Source organism: Octopus sinensis, linkage group LG25, assembly GCF_006345805.1.
Source record: "Octopus sinensis linkage group LG25, ASM634580v1, whole genome shotgun sequence".
NCBI lineage: Eukaryota > Metazoa > Mollusca > Cephalopoda > Octopoda > Octopodidae > Octopus > Octopus sinensis.
In genome coordinates, this window is record NC_043021.1 from 11,991,611 (window position 1) to 12,015,798 (window position 24,188).

Genomic DNA, 24,188 nt, shown 5'->3' on the forward strand with positions numbered 1-24,188 from the left:
TGCCCTTCCTAACACTGAGCACTTAAATGTGCTGGGTGCTTTTTTACATCCCACACACATATATCATCATCATCTTTTAATGCCTGTCTTCTATACTGACATGGGTTGGACAATTCCATAAGATTCTACACACAAGATGAAAGACTGTTGTGCTTTAATATCTACTTTGGTATAGTTTCTATAGCCAGAAGCCTTTCCTTACACCAACTTGAGACCCCCTTTGGTCATGACTGACCGTGGGATTGCACCTAGAAAGTTACCCTCCCAGGCACAAGTCCGGCAAGGTTGCTTATGGAAGGCCAGCAGTTGCCCATGCATACCAGCCTCCCCTCTCCATGCTACCGATGTTATCCAAGGGAAAGACAAGGGCCGATACAGCTTGGGACCTGTGACGCCACAGCTCATTTCTACAGCTGAGTGAACTGGAGCAACGTGAAATAAAGTGTCTTGCTCAAGAACACAACACACAGCCCGGTCTGGGATTCGAACTCACAACCTCACGATTGTAAGCTTGACGCTCTAACAACTGAGCCATGTGCCTTCACTGACACCAACCACTTTGCAGAGTATACTGGGTGCCTTTTTTTGAGATACCAACACTAGTGTAGTTGCTATATAGCTCATGTAACTAAGATCTCCACAACTGAGTAGGAAACAGCTTTATTCTAGGTTGTTTGGTTATGAAAGAACAGGAAAGAACATATTTCTTACTGTTGAGACATTTGTTTCTTTGTATAAGAGGAATAGGTTGGAGTAATTAGAGCAGAAGCCAGAAACAGAAATAAAAACGTGGGTGACAAAATGTCAGTGTGAGCTGTCAAGGTACATGAAGGTGAATAGAAGTGAAAGAGGTTTTCTAAAAAAATTTGTATAAAAGGCAAAAATTTTTTTGTTGTGTCTGGGGAGAGTAATTTTCTTTTTGTGCTTTATAATTTAACACACTCACCGGTAAAATTTCCACTTATTTCTTATTTTTATTTTCTTAAAATTTTCCTTGCATCTTGCAACCTTTTCAATAGTCTTGACCTTGTCTTATCTTTGTTTTTAACTACTTTTAATTCCTTCAGTTACTGTATTTCACACCCCTCCTTCTCAAACTCTCCTATTAATGGTGTTACCCTGTTAGTGTGAGAAATGGTTAAAAATGGTTTGGGGATTGAAGTGAATATAATAAATGATAAACAAGGGTGAGGGAGTGGCCAACGATTAAATATGAATAAGAGGGAAGGTAGAGGAAAATATGTGATGACTGTAGAGATTGGGTAAGGGTGCGAGGTAACTAAGAATGGTGAACAAGGGTGGAGAAGTAACTGATGATAAATATGTCATAGAAGGATGATCAATGTAAAATGTGAGTGGAGTGGAGAGGAACAATGTTAAGAATGAGAGATGGATGTCAAGGGAAGTGGTTTCACATGGTGGGAGAGATAACTAGCAGCAGAGAAAAAGATGATGAAATGTATAATTCCAATCTTATTCAATTACAGCCAGCTGTAGAATAAAGCAGTAGCTAGGCAGGCAAGTGATGGAGAGACGAGGAAGTTGTGATGAAGGCATGATGAGCAAATTGGGCAAGAAGCCCAGTTGTGTGTTTACACATATTTCCAGAATTTCAGTTTTACTGAGATGGATGGGCCTTTCCAAGCATTACATAACAATAATCAGTATTTGTCTGCTCCTTTAAGGGGCGCAGAGTCCCGAGATCAGCCTTCGGTACACCATCAATACTTTCTTAGGTCTTCCTCTTTCACAATTTCCATTAATATTAAACAATCAGCAACTTCTTTATACAGCTGGAGTGGCTGTGTGGTAAGTAGCTTGCTTACCAACCACATGGTTCCGAGTTCATTCCCACTGCATAACACCTTGGGCAAGTGTCTTCTACTATAGCTTCGGGCTGACCAAAGCCTTGTGAGTGGATTAGGTAGACGGAAAATGAAAGAAGCCCATCGTATATATGTATGTGTGTGTATGTTTGTGTGTCTGTGTTTGTCCCCCCAACATCGCTTGACAACCGATGCTGGTGTGTTTATGTCCCCGTAACTTAGCGGTTCGGCAAAAGAGACCGATAGAATAAGTACTAGGCTTCCAAAGAATAAGTCCTGGGGTCGATTTGCTCGTCTAAAGGCGGTGCTCCACCATGGCCACAGTCAAATGACTGAAACAATTAAAAGAGAGCTGTTCTCATCCAGATGTACCACATGTCCATACCAGTGCAGTCTTCTCTCTTACACACTACATCATAGCTTCATTTCTCAGCATTCAAAGCCCACATTTTACTAGCATGTACATAACATTGCCGTTCATACACAAGCCTAATACAATTTGCCTCCCACACCGAAAGAGAAATTTTTGTTTTCTTTCACCAACAAAGGTAGTAGCTCTCTGAACTTTCTCCTGCCTGTTCTTACTCTGGCAACTATACATTCAGAAACTTCACCTCCATGGCTAATTAGGTCATCTAGATAGCAGAAGCTGTCTATCAAAACCTCAAGGGATCCTCTTAGGCATTTGAAAAAATCTATTTTTCCATACACCCTTAGTGTTTATTACTCCTGTTGCCTGTGATGCCACCATATGGAATTTCAACATACCCTATTTTTTTTTACACACAAGACAAAACTATTTCCCTGATGAAAGCAGAGACATGTTTGTTTTCCTGGTTACCAAAATTTTGGTTTTTACTAAATTAACCTTGAAGTCCTTTGATTTTGGATTTTGCTGCCACATCTGGAATTTCTTTTCTAATTCTTCTACATAGGCATAGGAGTGGCTGTGTGATAAGTAGCTTGCTTACGAACCACATGGTTCCAGGTTCAGTCCCACTGCGTGGCACCTTGGGCAGGTGTCTTCTACTATAGCCTCAGGCCGACCAAAGCCTTGTGAGTGGATTTGGTAGACGGAAACTGAAAGAAGCACGTTGTATATATATGTGTGTGTGTGTCTGTGTTTGTCCCTCCAACATCACTTGACAACCGATGGCAGTGTGTTTACATCTCCTTAACTTAGTGGTTTGGCAAAAGAGACCGTTAGAATAAGTACTAGGCTTCTAAAGAATAAGTCTTGGGGTCGATTTGCTCGACTAAAGGTGGTGCTCCAGCACGGCCGCAGTCAGATGACTGAAACAAGTAAAAGTGTAAAAGAGATTCAGCTGTAAGAATAAGATCATAACCACAGAGGAGTTGCCATGGGCAACCAGACTTAAACCCCTTTGTTATGGTCTGGAAGACTATGTTGAATAGGAGGGTAACTAAAAACTGAATCCGGATTAGCTCCTAGTTCATCACTATACTAATTCATCGCTATACTTGCTGTTAACTCTTACCTTACTAGCAGCACCTCTGTACATGGTGTTCTGGATCTCACACACCATTTGTTTGTCTATTCTTAGCTCCTTCGGGGACCTTCAGTTAACAAAGCGAAGAAGCGAAGAACTCTTGTAAAGGCTATAGGTGCAGGAGTGGCTGTGTGGTAAGTAGCTTGCTTACCAACCACATGGCTCCGGGTTCAGTCCCACTGCGTGGCACCTTGAGCAAGTGTCTTCTAAAATAGCCTCGAGCTGACCAAAGCCTTGTGAGTGGATTTTGCAGACAGAAACTGAAAGAAGCCTGTCGTGTGTGAGTGTGTGTTTGTCCGCCAACCATCGCTTGACAAACGATGTTGGTGTGTTCACGTCCCCATAACTTAGCGGTTCGGCAAGAGACCAATAGAATAAGTACTAGGCTTACAAAGAATAAGTCCTGGGGTCAAATTGTTCGACTAAAGGTAGTGCTCCAGCATGGCCACAGTCAAATGACTGAAACAAGTAAAAGAGTAAGTCATTGAATGCTAAATCTTCTCGTCAAGAAGGGAGCATTAGTTTTACTTTTTCCTTTATGTATGTATGTTTACATCATGTGTTTCCTGACCATGTGGTCCTGGGTTCAATCTCACTCTGCAGCAACTTGGGCAAATATCTTTTATATAGCCATGAACCACCCAAAGCCTTGAATGGGATTTGATTAACAGAAACTGAAAGAATCTTGAAAGAAAGGTGACAAGCTGGCAGAAACGTTAGCACACCGGGTGAAATGCTTAGCAGTATTTCTGTCCTTGTTTGTCATCTCTGTGTTTAGCTCCTTGTGGGTAGTAAAGAAATAGGTATTTCGTCTGCCTTTACATTCTCAGTTCAAATTCCGCCAAGGTCGACTTTGCCTTTCATCCTTTCGGGGTCGATAAATTAAGTACCAGTTACGCACTGGAGTCAATCTAATCGACTTCATCTCTTTGTCCTTGATTATCCCCTCAATATTTAGCCCCTTGAGGGCAATAAAGAAATAAGAAACAACTTGCATAGACGAATAGTGCACTGGGGTCGATGTAATTGACTTAATCCCTTTGTCTGTCCTTGTTTGTCCCCTCTATGTTCAGCCCCTTGTGGGCAATAAAGAAATAAAAAAAGGAATAAGAAACTGAAAGAATCCTGTTATGTATGTATGGATAGACAGATGGATGCATGCATTTTTGGACACCCTTGTCCAGACATCATGTGATTATTCTAATTGAACATCATCATCATCATCATCATCATCATCATGCAAGTGAGGTTGTTCATTTCCATTCTTCTCTGAAAATCATGCCTAGCTATGGGGGAAATATTAGCCTTGCTAGGTAACAGGAAGGGCTTCTGGCCTTAGGAAATCTGCCTCAATGAATATCTGTCTGACCCATGCAAGCATACTCTCTTTTACTTGTTTCTGTCATTTGACTGTGGCCATGCTGGAGCACCGCCTTTAGTCGAGCAAATTGACCCTAGGACTTATTCTTTGTAAGCCTAATACTTATTCTATCGGTCTCTTTTGCCAAACCGCTAAGTTACGGGGACATAAACAATGTTGGTGGGACAAACACACACACACAAACATATACACACACATACATAATATATATACATATATACGATAGGCTTCTTTCAGTTTCTGTCTACCAAATCCACTCACAAGGCTTTGGTCAGCCTAAGGCTATAGTAGAAGACACTTGCCCAAGGTGCCACGCAGTGGGACTGAACCCAGAACCATGTGGTTGGTAAGCAAGCTACTTACCACACAGCTACTAGCTTGGTAACAGGTGAGGGTTGGTAACAGGAAGTCTGTCTGAGCATAGAAAATTTGCCTCACCAAATTCTGTCTGACACATGGAAAACTAGACATTCAACAATGATATGGGTATGTATTACACCTATTGGATGTTGGTAATGTTTTATTTTTATTTTTATTTTCTCCCCAGTATAAGATGAGTTCTGAAATTACAAAGCTGAACATCATCACTTACCTTGTTCCTGATGTAAAGGTGGAGGCATTTCAGGTTTTTACCGAATACCTTGAAGATGTGGCTAACGTTCGCTGCAACTTGATCTACGAAACCCGATGGCAGTATCCGACGAGCAAAAGAGACCTGTTTGATCTAGGAGATGTTGATATGGGTTAGTAATTTTTTTTCTTTTTTTCAACCTTTTCAAGCCTAGCCAGGCTCAAAGGCCCGGTTTCTGTGGCGTATATGTTCCCCTTCAGCTGGATGGGACGCCAGTCCATCGCAGCGTCACCCAAGAAACAGGAAGAGAGAGTGAGAGAAAGTTGGGGCAAAGGAGTACAACAGGGGTCGCCACCACTCCTTGCTGGAGTCTCGTGGAGCTTTTAGGTGTTTTCGCTCTATAAACACACACAACACCCGGTCTGGGAATTGAAACCGCAATCCTCCGACCGCGAGTCTGCTGTCCTAACTACTGGGTCATTGCGCCTCCATGGGTTAGTAATAGTAATAGCTTTTTATCTCTTGATTTGAATGGTCATCATTGTTGTTGATGTCTTGCCACGGATCAGCTTTCTTTGTTTAACCCTTCAGCATTCAGATTACTCTCTCAATAGTGATGCTTATTTATTCACATTGATATGAATCAGTCATGCCTTACTTTGTAGCTTTGAGATTTTGATGACATGATTGTTTGTTTTTATTGGGTTGTCCGGAAAGTTTGTGCCGATTTATAGTAGCTTACCTTTCGACTTATTTTAGAACCTGGTTGAGTCCATAAAACAGAATTTGACTGCACCTCCATTTAAAGCACAGTTTAAGCTATCTTTTCGTGGAAGAAGGTTTATGTTCCTATAACTTGTGTTAATTCTGTAACCCTTTAAAATGGAAGATAAGAAAGTTCATTTTCGGCACTTGATGCTTTGGGAACCAGAAAAAAATTGCTGCAGCTCGGCTGGGATGTGTTACCCCACCCTCCATATTCACCAGATATTGCTCCTTTGGATTTCCACTTATTCAGGTCTCTGCAGAATAGTCTTAATGGTAAAAATTTCAAATCCGTGGATGATGTAAAAAGATACCTTGATGAATTCTTTGCCATGAAACCACCCCAATTCTGGGAAGAGGGTATTTTCAAGTTAAAGGAAAGATGGAGATGCATTGTGCAACAAAATGGTTCATATTTGGTTGATTAAAAATGTAATGGCAAGTATTTATTGACCTTTTTCTTCCCTTTAAAAATCGGCACAAACTTTCTGGACAACCCAATAGAATATTATTGTAGAGTAAGTGTGAGACATGTCCAATATGTTCACCGTCATCACTTCAGTGCAGGGAAAGTTCACCATAAGGAATGTTCACTGCGAGGAAAGTTCACCGCAAGGAAAATTTATGGAGAAATAAGTTTACAGTAACAAAATAAAAGAACCTAGTTAAGTTCCAGATTCAGTAATATTGTAAATAAAGGGTTCAACATTGGTTCAATGTCAGCGTGTGCATATAAGAATTTTTTGTGTAATAAGATAAAAAGCCAAGGCTGTATAGATATTATAGCATTTATAGATAGGTCTTACAGCTGTTTCTAGGATATTTATTAATAATATCCCTTCATCAGACTTAGCTATCCTCTCACACTGTCTCTGATGAAGGGATATTATTAATTAATATCCTAGAAACAGCTGTAAGACATTCTATCTATAAATGCTCTAACTATACAGCCTTGGTTTTTTATTTTATTACGCAAAAAATTCTTATATACACACGCTGACATAGAACCAACGTTTAACCCTTTATTCGCAATATTACCGAGTCTGGCATTTAACTATGGTCTGTCTATAGCACTTATTCAGCATTGCCTGACACCTTTGGAAAATATAAGAACTTTATTTTTGAACTCCTGAAGTTCACAGTGAATTGATGGCGGTGAACTCTACTGCGATGAATTGATGGCGGTGAACTTACCTGTAATTAATGTGAGAGGCCAGATTTGTCCAGTTTGGAGATAAAACAGATTATTTTGGCTGGATAAGGCCAGTCTAAATGCTAAAGGGTTAATTATCATCATCATAATTTAACGTTTCCTTTTTCTATGCTGTCATGGGTTGGACAGTTTGAGATGAACTGATGGACCAGTTCTGGCCATAAGAAATCTGCCTCCATAAATATCTGTCTGACCCATGCAAGCATACATCCACAAACATGTCTGACTATTGGGGAAGATATTAGCCTTGCTTGGAAACAGAGGAGGGTTGGCCACAGGAAGGGCTTCTGACCATGGGAAATCTGCCTCAATGAATATCTGTCTGACCCATGCAAACATAGAAAAGTAGACATTATAACAATGATGATGCTATATTTGACCTTACTCTCTTTTACTCTTTTACTTGTTTCGGTCATTTGACTGCGGCCATGCTGGAGCACCGTCTTTAGTCGAGGAAATCGACCCCCAGGACTTATTCTTTGTAAGCCTACCACTTATTCTATCGGTCTCTTTTGCCGAACCGCTAAGTTACGGGGACGTAAACACACCAACATCAATTGACAAGCGATGTTGGGGGGACAAACACAGACACACAAACACACACACATATATATACATATATACAACAGGCTTCTTTCAGTTTCCGTCTACCAAATCCACTCACAAGGCTTTGGTCGGCCCGAGGCTATAGTAGAAGACACTTGCCCAAGGTGCCACGCAGTGGGACTGAACCCGGAACCATGTGGTTGGTAAGCAAGCTACTTACCACACAGCCACTCCCGCGCCTTCTGGAAATAGTAACCAAATTTCCCTCAGATCCACATTCTACTGTCTTTAGAAAAAAAAAATGTATCTGGGTGGCACATTAGATAATGTAGTCATAGATGGACAATGTCTCTGAAATAAAAGATTGGATGGTCACAGTTACAACACCGTGGTTTGCTGGATCAGAGCTGATCCCTGGTTAAGTAACAACAACATTTAGAGCTCCCTGTGTTCTGGTCCTCTGAGCCTCTCGGACACTTGTAGGCCAAGACAGTGACCAAAACTTTCACAAACAACCCCTTCAGTATTGTTTGATTTCTTTTCATTCCTTGGTCTCTCGCCAGGCTTTATCAGTGCTCCAGGATTTCTCGAAATGTTAGAGAGACCAAACTCAATAGAGCTATGTCCTGTTGCTCCTGTCTATACTCACCCTCATGGAAGAGGCCGACCTGTGATTTTCTCCGATGTTGTAGTACGAAACGAGCTTGGGTATGTATTCATTCATTCATTTTCTTTACACTCTGCCCCCACCCCTATCTGTCCTTCTCCTTTCAGCCCTTCTCTCTTCCTTTCTCTTCCCCCTCTCTCCCCTCTTTTCTCTCCTCCTTCCATGGCCGGGTCTCTTTTTTTTTAAACACAGCATCTTCCTATTTGTTGTGTTCCCTTATCATTTTGATTGCAAGGCTCAGCACCCTGACATCAGCCTTCACCATTCTTGCCTGTGTCTTCCTTCCTTGGTTTTCTTCCATTTGAATTTCCTGGCACTCCCTATGTTCTACACCACCATCCATGCATATTAAATGCTTGAAACCAACAAAGCTGTCTCCCTTGCAGTCTTGTACCTTATTCCTCCCATTTAATGAGTCATGTCACACACATACACACACACAAATCAGGCTTCTTTCAGTTTCTATTTACCATATCTGCTCACAAAGATCTGTTCAGCTCAACGTATCACGTAGTAGGACTGAACCTGGAACCATATGGCTGCAAAGCATGCTTGTTTAAGCATAGCTATGCCGGCACGCATGCACACACACACACACACACACACCCAAATCATGCTTCTTTCAGCAAATCGACCCCAGGACTTATTCTTTGTAAGCCTAGTACTTATTCTATCGGTCCTTTTCGCCGAACCGCTAAGTTACGGGGACATAAACACACCATATTCGTTTGTCAAGCAATAGACAAACATAGACACACAAACGTATACACACACAAACACACACATATATACAACAGGCTTCTTTCAGTTTCCATCTACCAAATCCACTCAAGGCTTTGGTCAGCCCAAGGCTATAATAGAAGACACTCGTCCAAGGTGCCATGCAGTGGGAATGAACCCGGAATCATGTGGTTGGTAAGCAAGCTACTTACCACACAGCCACTCCTGCGTTTGTAGTATACTTTGAAAAGCAATCGTCTATTTTAGAAAGAGTAGGAACTTTCTTTTAATGATAATTAACAGGTGTGGCTGTGTGGTAAGAAGCTTGCTTCCCAAGGACATGTTTTCGGGTTCACTCCCATTGCATAACGCCTTGGGCAAGTGTCTTCTACTATTGCCTCGGGCTGGCCAAAGCCTTGTGATTGGATTTGGTAGATGGAAACTGAAAGAAGCCTGTTGTATCTATGTATGCACATATCTGTGTCTTTGTGTTTGTGATCATCTGCCACCACCACCTCCACTACTTGACAACAAGTGCTGTAGTGTTTACGTCCCTGTAACTTAGCCTGTCTGGCCCTTGTGCCGGTGGCATGTAAAAACACCTACTACACTCTTGGAGTGGTTGGCGTTAGGAAGGGCATCCAGCTGTAGAAATTCTGCCAGATCAAGATTGGAGCCTGGTGCAGCCATCTGGTTCACCAGTCCTCAGTCAAATCATCCAACCCATGCTAGCATGGAAAGCGGACGTTAAACGATGGTGATGATGATGATGATGACGATGATGAATTTAGTTATCATTAAGCTAGAGTTAGGAACATAAATTGTTACTAAGGTTTGGTGGAAGATTTTAATTCAAGACTTATGAAAACAAGACATTTGCACTCAGAACCAGAGCTGGTTTCAGCTGGGTTGGTATCAAAAGGGTTAAAAATATCATGGTGATGTTAACTCTTTTGTTACCATATTTCTGTTCAGATGCTCTGTGTTTCTTTCCATAAATTTTAAATATAACAAAAGATTTAGTAAAATAACTTTGTTATCATTAAGCTAGTGTTAGGAACATAAATTGTGACTAAGGTTTGGTGGAAGATTTTAATTCAAAACTTAAGAAAACAAGACATTTGTACTACAGAACCAGAGCCGGTTTCAGCTGGGTTGGCAACAAAAAGGTTAAACTGTTTGGGGTCTTTGGGTTAGCAGAAGCAACTCTTCATCTTTTGGTTCAAGCAACTCTCCAGCTGTTGGTCGTGGTCATTGTGACACATTTTCGCATGGTGTTGGTGGTGGTGGAAGATGGTGTTGATGGTGTATGTTATAATGTTGGTCATAGTCACCATGTGAAGGCGCATGGCTCGGTGGTTAGAGCGTCGAGCTTACGATCGTGAGGTTGTGAGCTCGAATCCCTGACCGGGCTGCGTGTTGTGTTCTTGAGCAAGGTACTTTATTTCACGTTGCTCCAGTTCACTCAGCTGTAGAAATGAGTTGTGACGTCACTGGTGCCAAGCTGTATCGACATTTGTCTTTCCCTTGGATAACACTGGTGGCATGGAGAGGGGAGGCTGGTATGCATGGGCGACTGCTGGTCTTCCATAAACAACCTCACCCTGACTTGTCTAGGAGGGTAACTTTCTAGGTGCAATCCCATGGTCTGTGTCGTGACCGAAGGGGGTCTCCGAGTCACCATGATGCATTCATTGCTAGAAACTTCCTTTATTTCCCTTTTCTTTCCTTTTCTACTTTTGTTTTCTTTTTCATCTTCCAAATGATCTCATTTTTATTTGCTTTTCTTCATCTAGCGGCGACTATAACGAGTTTGAGCGCCTGAAGGGACACAAGTTTACTTACTCTCATCCAGAGTCTACGACTGGCTACTCTATTATGCTCTCTGAGCTGAAGAACCATAACACAGACTCCAGCTTTTTTGCTGATACGATCCAATCTGGTAATTTTCTATCTTTGATTTGACGTAATGAATCTTTCAAACTTCCTTGCCAACCCTTTTCTGCCCTTATTTCCCTATCCTTTCTTTTATGATCACCTTTTATCTTGAGGATGATAAATAAATCAATAACAAATGCACAATTTGTAACAGTCCAAAACATGATTATAATAGGGTGAAAAAAAAAAGTGATAAAATATTGACAATTGACAAGTCCCTTAACCCCTTGGGGGTTGTTGGGGTGCTGCAGCTATGTAGCATATCTAGGGCAAGAAAACCAAACAGAGCCCATCCCTCTCTAGGCTAAACTCATTTCTATCGCTGAGTGGACTGGAACAATATGAAATGAAGTGTTTTGCTCAAGAACACAACAGATCGCCTGGTCCGGGATTGAAACCACAATCTTGCGATCATGAATGCAACGCCCTAACCACTAAGCAACACATCTCCACTAGTGGTACTCATTTCTACAGCCGATTGGACTGAAGCAACATGAGATGAAGTGCTTTGCTCAAGAATACAATGTATTGCTCGGTCCAGGGACTGAAACCACAATCTTCCAATCATGAGTCCAACACCCTAATCACTAAGCCACGTGCCTCCATGGTAAAATATTAGCTTCTTGAAAATACTTAGTACCTGTCTAACTTTATTCGAACTTCACCAATCACTGTGAGGAATGTGGGAGGTTTTTCTGCCACATCCAATATTAGCTTTTACTTGTTTCAGTCATTTGACTGTGGCCATGCTGGGGCACTGCATTGAAGGGTTTTAGTCAAACAAATCGACCCCCAGGAGTTATTTTTTTTTAAACCTGATACTTATTCTATCAGTCACTTTTGCTGAACTGCTAAGTTACAGGGATGTAAACACACCAACACCAGTTGTTTGCTGAACTGCTAAGTTACAGGGATGTAAACACACCAACACCAGTTGTCAAGCAGTTGTGGGAGACACACAAAGACACGCACACATCTCTTCTTCAGCAAGACACTGATTCCTGTTCTTTATCATACTTTCACCTCCTTTAATACTAAACTCCACTAAGTTGAGGGGTGTTGTCTTGCAAGTACTTGATGACCTCACCAGGCTTTTTTTTTTTTTTGATGTTTGCTTCTTTTGCAGATTTCCATGACCCTCTGTCACCATCCATTTCCATCATTATGAATTTGAATTGGAAGCTTGAGCCATAATGAATCTTTCATTAGCTGATTTACACAATGATAGAAACCACCCCTCTGGATTCTGTGTTGAATCATTTGAGTTCTTCCACAACCTCTTGAAACTGGAGTCATAATGAATCTTTCATTGGCTGATTACACAACGATAGAAACCACCCCTCTGGATTCTGTGTTGAATCATTTGAGTTCTTCCACAACCTCTTGAAACTGGAGTCATAATGAATCTTTCATTGGCTGATTACACAACGATAGAAACCACCCCTCTGGATTCTGTGTTGAATCATTTGAGTTCTTCCACAACCTCTTGAAACTGGAGTCATAATGAATCTTTCATTGGCTGATTACACAACGATAGAAACCACCCCTCTGGATTCTGTGTTGAATCATTTGAGTTCTTCCACAACCTCTTGAAACTGGAGTCATAATGAATCTTTCATTGGCTGATTACACAACGATAGAACCACCCCTCTGGATTCTGTGTTGAATCATTTGAGTTCTTCCACAACCTCTTGAAACTGGAGTCATAATGAATTTCATTGGCTGATTACACAACGATAGAAACCACCCCTCTGGATTCTGTGTTGAATCATTTGAGTTCTTCCACAACCTCTTGAAACTGAAGTCATAATGAATCTTTCATTGGCTGATTACACAACGATAGAAACCACCCCTCTGGATTCTGTGTTGAATCATTTGAGTTCTTCCACAACCTCTTGAAACTGGAGTCATAATGAATCTTTCATTGGCTGATTACACAACGATAGAAACCACCCCTCTGGATTCTGTGTTGAATCATTTGAGTTCTTCCACAACCTCTTCCCAATCTGCCAAGCAGCTTTCACAGACTCTCATGACTCTGCCACTATCCAATTCCATTATTACAAATTTGAATTGGGAACTTGTGTCATAGTAAGTCTTTCATTAGCTGATCATACAACGATGGGCACCATGGGTGATCCTGACCGCTGACCTTCTAGGATTCCTCTGCTCAGCATCAATGTAAGAAGCACTGTTGTATCGAGTTCTTCCACCACCTCTTCCCAATCTGCCATGCAGCTTTCACAGACTCCCATAACTCTGCCACTATCCAATTCCATTATTACAAATTTGAATTGGGAACTTGTGTCATAGTAAGTCTTTCATTAGCTGATCATACAACGATGGGCACCATGGGTGATCCTGACCGCTGACCTTCTAGGATTCCTCTGCTCAGCATCAATGTAAGAAGCACTGTTGTGTCGAGTTCTTCCACAACCTCTTCCCAATCTGCCAAGCAGCTTTCACAGACTCTCATGACTCTGCCACTATCCAATTCCATTATTACAAATTTGAATTGGGAACTTGTGTCATAGTAAGTCTTTCATTAGCTGATCATACAACGATGGGCACCATGGGTGATCTGACCGCTGACCTTCTAGGATTCCTCTGCTCAGCAATCAATGTAAGAAGCACTGTTGTATCGAGTTCTTCCACCACCTCTTCCCATCTGCCATGCATCTGTCACAGACTCCCATGACTCTGCCACTATCCAATTCCATTATTACAAATTTGAATTGGGAACTTGTGTCACAGTAAGTCTTTCATTAGCTGATCATACAACGATGGGCACCATGGTGATCCTGACCGTTGACCTTCTAGGATTCCTCTGCTCAGCATCATCATGTAAGAAGCACTGTTGTATCGAGTTCTTCCCACCTTTTCCCAATTGCCATGCATCTGTCACAGACTCCCATGACTCTGCCACTATCCAATTCCATTATTACAAATTGAATTGGGAACTTGTGTCATAGTAAGTCTTTCATTAGCTGATCATACAACGATGGCACCATGGGTGATCCTGACCGCTGACCTTCTAGGATTCCTTGCTCAGCATCAATGTAAGAAGCACTGTTGTGTCGAGTTCTTCCACCACCTCTTCCCAATCTGCCATGCAGCTTTCACAGACTCCCATGACTCTGCCACTATCCAATTCCATTATTACAAATTTGAATTGGGAACTTGTGTCATAGTAAGTCTTTCATTAGCTGATCATACAACGATGGGCACCATGGGTGATCCTGACCGTTGACCTTCTAGGATTCCTCTGCTCAGCATCAATGTAAGAAGCACTGTTGTATCGAGTTCTTCTACCACCTCTTCCCAATCTGCCATGCATCTGTCACAGACTCCCATGACTCTGCCACTATCCAATTCCATTATTACAAATTTGAATTGGGAACTTGTGTCATAGTAAGTCTTTCATTAGCTGATCATACAACGATGGGCACCATGGGTGATCCTGACCGCTGACCTTCTAGGATTCCCCTGCTCAGCATCAATGTAAGAAGCACTTTTGTATCGAGTTCTTCCACCACCTTTTCCCAATCTGCCAAGCAGCTTTCACAGACTCCCATGACTCTGCCATTATCCAATTCCATTATTACAAATTTGAATTGGGAACTTGTGTCATAGTAAGTCTTTCATTAGCTGATCATACAACGATGGGCACCATGGGTGATCCTGACCGTTGACCTTCTAGGATTCCTCTGCTCAGCATCAATGTAAGAAGCACTGTTGTATCGAGTTCTTCCACCACCTCTTCCCAATCTGCCATGCAGCTTTCACAGATTCCCATGACTCTGCCATTATCCAATTCCATCATTACGAATCTGAATGGGAAGCTTCAGTCATAATGAATCTTTCATCAGCTGATTACACAACCATGGATGCCATCCCTATGGATGCTTTGCAGTTACTCTCTTGATGTGGTTTGGTGTTCCTGACCATTGATCTTCTGGGATTCCTCTGCTCGGCATCAATGTAAGAAGCAGCATTGGCTCATTTGAGCTCTTCTGCTACCTCTTCACAATCTGCCATGCTGCTTTCATCATCATCATCATCATCATCATCATCGTTTAGTGTCCGCTTTCCATGGGTTGGACGGTTCAACTGGGGTCCGGGAAGCCAGAAGGCTGCACCAGGCCCAGTCTGATCTGGCAATGTTTCTACGGCTGGATGCCCTTCCTAACACCATGCCCTTCCTAATGCCAGGGTGCCCTTCCTAACGCCACCATGCACTCCTCCATTATTACAAATTTGAATTGGGAGCTTGTGTTATAGTTCATCTTTCATTAGCTGACTACACAACCATAGATGCATTACAGTTACTCTCATGATAGAGCCTTGGTGATCCTGATCATTGATCTTCTGGGATTCCTCTGCTCAGCATCAATGTAAGAAACTCTGTCGGCTCAGTTGAGCTTCTCTGCTGCCTCTTCACAATCTGTCCTATGACTTCCACTGCATCCCTAGCAGGGTGGCTAAACAGGTGCTATGCTTTGCCAAAGGGCAGTCTGTAACAATGCAGGGCACGGCTGTCACTCTGTGAGGTATTTTCGAAGTGTCTGCATAGGCGCAGGAGTGGATGTGTGGTAAGGAGCTGGCAGAAACATTAGCATGCCGGGCGAAATGCTTAGCGGTATTTCGTCTGTCGCTACATTCTGAGTTCAAATTCTGCCGAGGTCAACTTTGCCTTTCATCTTTTCGGGGTCGATTAAATAAGTACCAGTTACACACTGGGGTTCATATAAATGACTTAATCCATATGTCTGTCCTTGTTTGTCCCCTCTGTGTGTAGCCCCTTGTGGGCAGTAAATAAATAAGAAACTTGCTTCCTAACCACATGGTTCTGGGTTCAGTCCCACTGCGTGACACCTTGGGCAAGTGTCTTCTGTTATAGCCTCAGGCCGACCAAAGCCTTGTGAGTGGATTTGGTAAGTGGAAACTGAAAGAAGGCTGTCGTGTATATGTAAATATATATATATATATATATATGCATATATGTGTGTGTTTGGGTGTCTGTGTTTGTGCCCCCCCCCACATCGCTTGACAACCAATGCTGGTGTGTTTATGTCCCTGTAACTTAGCAGTTTGGCAAAAGATAGAATAAGTACTAGGCTTACAACGAATAAATCCTGGGGTCAATTTGTTCAACTAAAGGTGCTGCTCCAGCATGGCCACAGTCAAAATGACCAAAACAAGTAAAAGAACAAAAGAATACCAAAATACCAGTGCTAATACCACATAAAAGCACTGAGTATACTCTCTGTAAAATGGTTGGCATTTGGAAGGGCATTCAGCTGTAAAAGCCATGCCAAAGCAGACATTAGACCTCACAACAGACAGACCTCTGACTCATTGGTTTCTGTCCAATCCATGCCAGCATGGAAAACTGCCATTTAAAACTGATGATAGTGATGACGGATCTTTATATAGCCATTGTTCATATGATATGTAATCTCTGTGGTCAAATCTACAGGCTGTTGGCCCACTGGCTGAAAGGTGGCTGGTGGTCTGTCTATATTTGGATGTGTGTTTTATGTCTATAGCCAGCCAAGGCTATTAATGCTGATTGACTCACTAAAACACATGCCAAAAGGAACACTGTGTAATTACTCTCTGAGCTCAAATATTTTCATTGGTGAGCCATCTTAACTTCTTAATATGTTATTAATGTTTGTAAGGAGGCAAGCGGGCAGAATCATTAGCACAGTGGGCAAAGTGCTTAGTGGTATTTCACCCACTTTTACATTCTGAGTTCAAATTCTGTCGAAGTTGACTTTGCCTTTCAATCTTTTGGGATCGATAAAATAAGTAGCAGTTGAGTACTGAGGCTGATGTAATCAACTTACCCCTCCCCCGAAATTGCTGGCCTTGTGTCAAAATTTGAAACCAGTTTGTTATTGGTATTTGTAAGGTGGTGAGCTGGCAAAATACTTAGAGCGGTATTTCACCTGACTTTATGTTCTGAGTTCAAATTCTACCAAGGTCAGCTTTGTCTCTCAACCTTTCACAGTTGATAAAATAAGTACCAGTTATGCACTGGGGTCAATGCTATCAACTCACTCCCTCTCCTAAAATTGCTGGCCTTGTACCAAGATTTGAAATCAGTATGTTACTAGTGCTTTAGGCTGGTAAATGAAGCTGGAATGATGATGATGATGCATTGAAGGAATGAAGGAAAAAAAATTAATTATGAAGATGGTTCTTTATTTAGATGATTATAATGTCGTTATAAATATAAAATAAATGACGTTTTGTGCAGTAAAATAATTTCTAGTTCCATAAACTCTTTGCATGTGGGAGCTAGCTTCATTGTCTGTCGCTAGAGAGAGAGAAAAGATGAGATTTGTACAGACAAACTGAAGGTATAAGCAGTGTGTTGTCCCTCTCTTTTTCCATTCCCTGGTGGGATCCTCACTTAAGGCAGCAACCAAAGAGAATGACCAACCCTTTTGCTGGGTTAGGTAAAGTTTGGCAACTAAAGTAGGTCAACTTAAAACAAAGGATTGACCTCTCTGTGACCAGGTCAACTCAGCCTCATTAATCTCCAAGTGCAGAAAGGAAAAAAAAAACAATATTTATCTGACAATTAACAAAAATGTGGGTTTAGTTTTGAATCCTCTTAACTGCAGTAGGTGGTCTTTAGATATATATGTACATATATACATATATATGCAGCTACATATGTGTGCATGTGTGTGTGTGTGTGTGTATGTAATAAATATATATCGTTTACTCTTTTACTTGTTTCAGTCATTTGACTGTGGCCATGCTGGAGCACCACCTTTAAGTCGAGCAAATCGACCCCAGGACTTATTCTTTGTAAGCCTAGTACTTATTCTATCGGTCTTTTTTGCCAAACCGCTAAGTTACGGTGACGTAAACACACCAGCATCGGTTGTCAAGCGATGTTGGGGAGACAAACATATACACATAATACATATATATACATATATACGACGTGCTCCTTTCAGTTTCCGTCTACCAAATCCACACTTGTGGTGTCCTGTACCCATATATGCATGTATATATACATATAAAGAGAAAGTTTACGAAAAAGACGAAGGCAGGTGGAGTACAAACAAACGAATGTATTAGTATAGCACTCAGGAATAGAAAAAGTACATACCTACATCTATATATACATATAGATGTAGGTATGTACATATATGTATGTATGTATGCATATGTTTTATTTATTAAATTGTTATATATATATATATATATGTGTGTGTGTGTGTATATATACATATATATATATATACATTATATATATATATATATATATATATATATATATATATATATATATATAAACCAGCTTAGAGAAGAGGAAGAACGAAACGAAACGGAAGGAATCGAATCGACGCGAGGGCGCTCAGTCATACAATAGTGTAATAAATAAAATATATGCATACATACAAACATATATGTACGTACCTACATCTACATGTATATATACATGCATATATAAATATATATACGTGTGTACAGGACACCACAAATAGACATAGAACTCAACGAGAAACGAAAAAGTAAAAACAGCATGGAATGGACCATTTTTTTAACAACGAAAAAACAGAGTACAAGACAACTACGCAAGGAAAAATCCCCTTCATCACCTGTCCCTAGTTCAACTCCAGTGTGTTTCCAAAGTGCCACGCAGTGGGACTGAACCTGGAACCATGTGGTTGGTAAGCAAGCTACTTACCACACAGCCACAGTGTGTGTATGTATGTTGTATGTTTACATATATGACAAGCATTGGTGTCTCTATACACCATGGTATGTGTGTGTGTGTTTGTATGTATGTGTAAATATGTTTGTGTGTGTGCATATATATATATATATATATGTATGTATGTCTATGTATGTATGTATATATATATATGTATATTTGTATGTATGTCTATGTATGTATGTATATGTATAAATATATATTTGTATGTATGTCTGTGTATGTATGTATATGTATAAATATATATTTGTATGTATGTCTATGTATGTATGTATATGTATAAATATATATTTGTATGTATGTCTATGTATGTATGTATATATATATATGTATATTTGTATGTATGTGTAAATATGTTTGTGTGTGTGCATATATATATATATATATGTATGTATGTCTATGTATGTATGTATATATATATATGTATATTTGTATGTATGTGTAAATATGTTTGTGTGTGTGCATATATATATATATATATATGTATGTATGTCTATGTATGTATGTATATGTATAAATATATATGTGTATGCAGCCTTCTTGGTCCCCCATTTACTGTTCTCTGGTCATGCAGTCAATTTAGTTCATATTATCTTTATTGCCACCCATCTTAACTATATTCACAATCCCTCTTTCTCTTGCTTATCTTGTTGCCACCAAATGACAGCTGACCATCTCCTCTCATTCACTGTTAGTCCTTGAAACCCTTTGATGTTCTTTAAGTGGGTGAGGGTTTTTTCTTCTCCTTTCTCTCTTATTTTTCTCTTTCCTTGTTTCTCCTTTTCTGTTTCCCTTCATTTCCTTCCTCTATTTCAATCCATTGAACAAGTTCTTTAATCTATTACCTTGTATATTTACTTTGAAGTAGCATTCTCTATTCAGTCTCTCAGATGAAACCAAGATAGGAAGGTCAATTTGCATTATGTTGTGTTTGTGTGGAGAATCCTAAGTGTTGAAGAAAACAGTTTGTTTATATACGTATGTGGATATATATGTATGTATGCATGTATGTATATATATATATATATATATGTATGTATGTATGTATGCATGCATGCATGTATGTATGTCTGTATGTCATTACTCTTTTACTTGTTTCAGTCATGTGACTGTTACCATGCTGGAGCACTGCCTTTAGACAAGCAAATCGACCCCAGGACTTATTCTTTGTAAGCCTAGTACTTATTCTATCGGTCTCTTTTGAGATGGGAGACATAAACACACCAGCATCGGTTGTCAAGTGATGTTGGGGAGACAAACACAGACACACAAACATATATACACACACACATATATATATATATGTGTGTGTGTGTGTATATATATATATATATATATATATATATATATATATATATATATATACGATGGGCTTCTTTCAGTTTTTGCCTACCAAATCCACTCATAAGGCTATAATAGAAGACACTCGCCCAAGGTGCCATGCAGTGGGACTGAACCTGCAACCATGTGATTCGTAAGCAAGCTACTTACCACATAGCCACTCCTATGTTTACTGTTGAGTTTTATTTCAAGATTTCTTGCCATTAAAGAAAGGACCATTTTCTAACTTAGATCCAAGGCACCTTCATTGGAATTTCAACATCAACAGGGAATTTTTTGTTTGTATGTATGTAGTTGTGATACCCGTGCTGGTGGCACGTAAAAAACACCATCCAAACGTGGCCATTCCAGCCTCCCCTGGCACATAAAAAGGACCAACTGATCATGCCACTGCCAGCCTCCCCTGGCATCTGTGCTGGTGGCACGTAAAAAGCACCCACTACACCCGCAGAGTGATTGGCGTTAGGAAGGGCATCCAGCTGTAGAAACATTGCCCGATCAGACTGGAGCCTGGTGCAGCCTCCTGGCTTCCCAGACCCCGGTCAAACCGTCCAACCCATGCTAGCATGGAAAACGGACGTCAAGCGACGATGATGATGGTGTGTGTGTGTTTATACAGGCCTCTCCATCAGAGTGAAACGCAGATTGTAGGATGCCTGTGTGTAGACAGCCATGCTACATGGTAGTGAAAATAGGCTGTAACTACAGAGGACATGTGAAGACTTGAAAGAAATGAAGTTACTGTACTCTACTGGATGTGCAGTGTCAGTGTGCATGTGAGGCAATGTAGGCATCATTATCATCATCATCATTTAACGTCCGTTCTCCATGCTAGCATGGGTTGGACGGTTCAACCGGGGATCTGGGAAGCCAGAAGGCTGCACCAGGCTCCAGTCTGATCTGGCAGTGTTTCTACAGCTGGATGCCCTTCCTAACGCCAACCACTGCGTGAGTGTGGTGGGTGCTTTTTACATGCCACCTGCACAGGTGCCAGGCGAGGCTGGCAACGGCCACGATTCGGATGGTGCTTTTTACGTGCCACCGGCACGGAAGCCAGTCAAGGCGGCGCTGGCATCGGCCACGATTCGGATGGTGCTTTTTATGTGCCACCGGCACGGAAGCCAGTCTAGGCGGCGCTGGCATCGGCCATGTTCAGATGGTACTTTTACGTGCCACCGTCTCAGGGATCACAACTGCAGTTTCCGTTGATTTTGATGTTGGTGTACTTGACTCAATGGATCTCCTCGAGCACAGGGTCGAAATGGTGTTTCTTCACTTGCCACCTGCACAGGAGTCAGTCCAGCGGTCCTGGCAACTGCCGGGTGCCAGTCATAGGATTGGTTCAATTTCGGTTCCGATCTTGAGAGAAAATAGGGAATAAGAGGCATAAGAGACTGTACTGGTATGGTCATGTGAAGCATATGGACAAGGACAGCTGTGTCAAGAAGTGCCGATCACTAACTGTTGAGGGAACATGTGGGAAAGATAGACCCAGGAAGACCAGGAACAAGGGTGGTGAAGCAAGTTCTTCAGATGTTGGGTCTGGAGGAGGTGGTGATAAGTGATTGAGATGTTTGGCAGTTTGTTGTCTTTGAGAAGACTTGTCAGGACAAATGAAATCCCACTGGGCAAGAGAGAGAGAGAGGGGGTGGTGAGGTCACATGGTACTAAGTGAATGTGAGAGAAAGATTAGGGATAGAGGAACAGATATTGCGTGTGGGTAGGTGGTTAAGTAAATGTGCAAGGGTGAAAAGTTTGTGACAAATGATTTAAGATACGGTTTGAGGTGGCTGCCCAAGGTGCCATGCTGTGGAACTGAACCCAAAACCATGTGGCTAGGAAACAAACTTCTTAACTACACAAATATGCTGGCCCTAATAGCAAAAAATAAATAAAAAATTAGACATGTAATATTTATGACTGAAAAATACTTTTGATGATGGCTGCCTTGAGCTAACCTGCCTTTTCTCCTTGTCCTAAAAATTCTTTTCTACTTTGGGCACAAGGCCCGAAATTTTTGAAGAGTAAGGGGCAGTCGATTAGATCAACCCCAGTACATAACTGGTATTTAATTTATTGACCCCAAAATGATGAAAGGCAAAGTCAACTTCGGCAGAATTTGAACTCAGAATGTAAAGAAAGACGAAATACCGCTAAGCATTTTGCCCAGCATGCTAACGATTCATATTTCTTTATTGCCCACAAGGGGCTAAACATAAAGGGGACAAACTAAGGGATTAAGTCGATTGCATCGACTCCAGTGCATAACTGGTACTTATTTAATCGACCCCGAAAGGATGAAAGGCTAAGTCGACCTTGGTGGAATTTGAACTCAGAATGTAAAGACAGGCAAAATACCACTATGCATTTTGCCTGGCGTGCTAACGTATCTGCCAGCTTGCTGCTTTGCTAATATTTCTGCCTAAAAATTAGCAGATTTGGTGGTACATTTTGACTTATCAAGACTTATTCTGAACAGCTTGACAAACACACTGAAGTCTGTAAATTATTGTGTCACAAACACAAAAGATCCAATTCACTGCTTAAAGTGAATAGAAACATGTGACCTAAATGTTTAGTGAAGCAAGTAATTCATATCTAGGTTATGTTATTATTATTATTATTATTGATTGAGAGAGCAGTGCATACCATCAAAGTGACTCTGGGGTAAAATATACAAAGACCAGTATACCCATCATGACTACCCGTCTGATAAGGGTACACTAGGCACATGCATCACAACCATATGAGCACGACATGGTGATCTCGTATCAAGATAAACAGCACATGACCTTGCAGGTGGGGCCCAGTTAGAATTTTCTTCTGGTCGAGTAGCCCATCCTGCTCAAAAGGTCCCTGAATAAGGGTTGTTTAAAGATGTTGAACGAAACACCCATGTCTCCAGAGGTGAATTATTCAAACCCCAAACAATCCCTCTCAACACATGGCTATGATGTTCCTCCACTACTTCTGCTCGTGATCAGAGATGCACATATCATCAGCCACTAAGGGACATTCTCAACTGGTTACGGTCAAACAACTGACAAGCAAATCTGTGGTATTGAGCAGAATATTTGCTCTAGCCCATCTTTTATACCAAGACAAAACAATGCACATGATAACACTTCCAATCAGTTAAGATCAAAAGCCATGAGAGCCACTGGCTGGTACTGCATCAGGGTATTTATTATTATTATTATTGAGAAGGCGTTGAGGTAGCAGAATCATGAGCACACCGGGCAAAATGTTTAGTGGCATTTTGTCTCTCTTTATGTTCTGAGTTCAAATTCCGCTGAGGTTGACTTTGCCTTTCCTCCCATCGGAGTCAATAGAATAAGTTACCAGTGAAACATTGGGGTCGATGCAATTGACTCTCCCACTCCCCTGAAAATTTCACGCCTTGTGCCTATAGTAGAAAGAATTATTATTATTATTATTATTATCATTATTATTGAGAAGATGGTGAGCTGGAAGCATTGTTAGCATGCCAGGCAAAATGCTTGGTGGTTTTCTGCGCGTCACTACATTCTGAGTTCAAATTCCGCCAAGGTCGACTTTGCCTTTCATTCTTTCGGGGTTGATAAAATAAGTACCAGTTGAACATTGGGGTCGATGTAATTAACTCATCTCCTCCCCCAAAATTGTTTCCCTTGTGGCAAAAATTTGAAACCATTAGTATTATTGCCTCCGCCTTAGCGAAGGCGTTGCTTTCTGTCATGTTTGTTTGTTTGTCTTTGGACAAGACATCTCAAGAACTGCTGGATGGATTTGGATGAAACTTTCAGGGACGTTCGGCCTTGTGACTGGCACGGACTGATTAGGTTTTGGGATCGATCCGGTACCGGATAAGGATTCTGGATTATTTTACCGTTTTTGAGAGGGGTCGGGTCTATTTTTAGCATTCTTGTTTGTGGGAGCAGTCGAGTTTATTTCAGATATTTTCGTTTTAAAAATCATCCCTGGCTAAT

At 41.1% G+C, this 24,188-nt stretch overlaps 1 protein-coding gene across 5 annotated transcripts in view; it reads left to right on the forward strand.

Moving 5' to 3' along the window:
- Positions 1-24,188, forward strand: part of LOC115224559 — a 45,289-nt gene that overhangs the window by 11,707 nt on the left and 9,394 nt on the right. For all 5 annotated transcript variants that reach the window (XM_036513150.1, XM_036513151.1, XM_036513152.1 and 2 more), the window contains 3 exons: positions 5,266-5,461; positions 8,377-8,521; positions 10,997-11,142. In XM_036513150.1, coding sequence (XP_036369043.1) covers positions 5,266-5,461; positions 8,377-8,521; positions 10,997-11,142 — 487 coding nt within the window. The remainder of the gene's footprint in view (positions 1-5,265; positions 5,462-8,376; positions 8,522-10,996; positions 11,143-24,188) is intronic.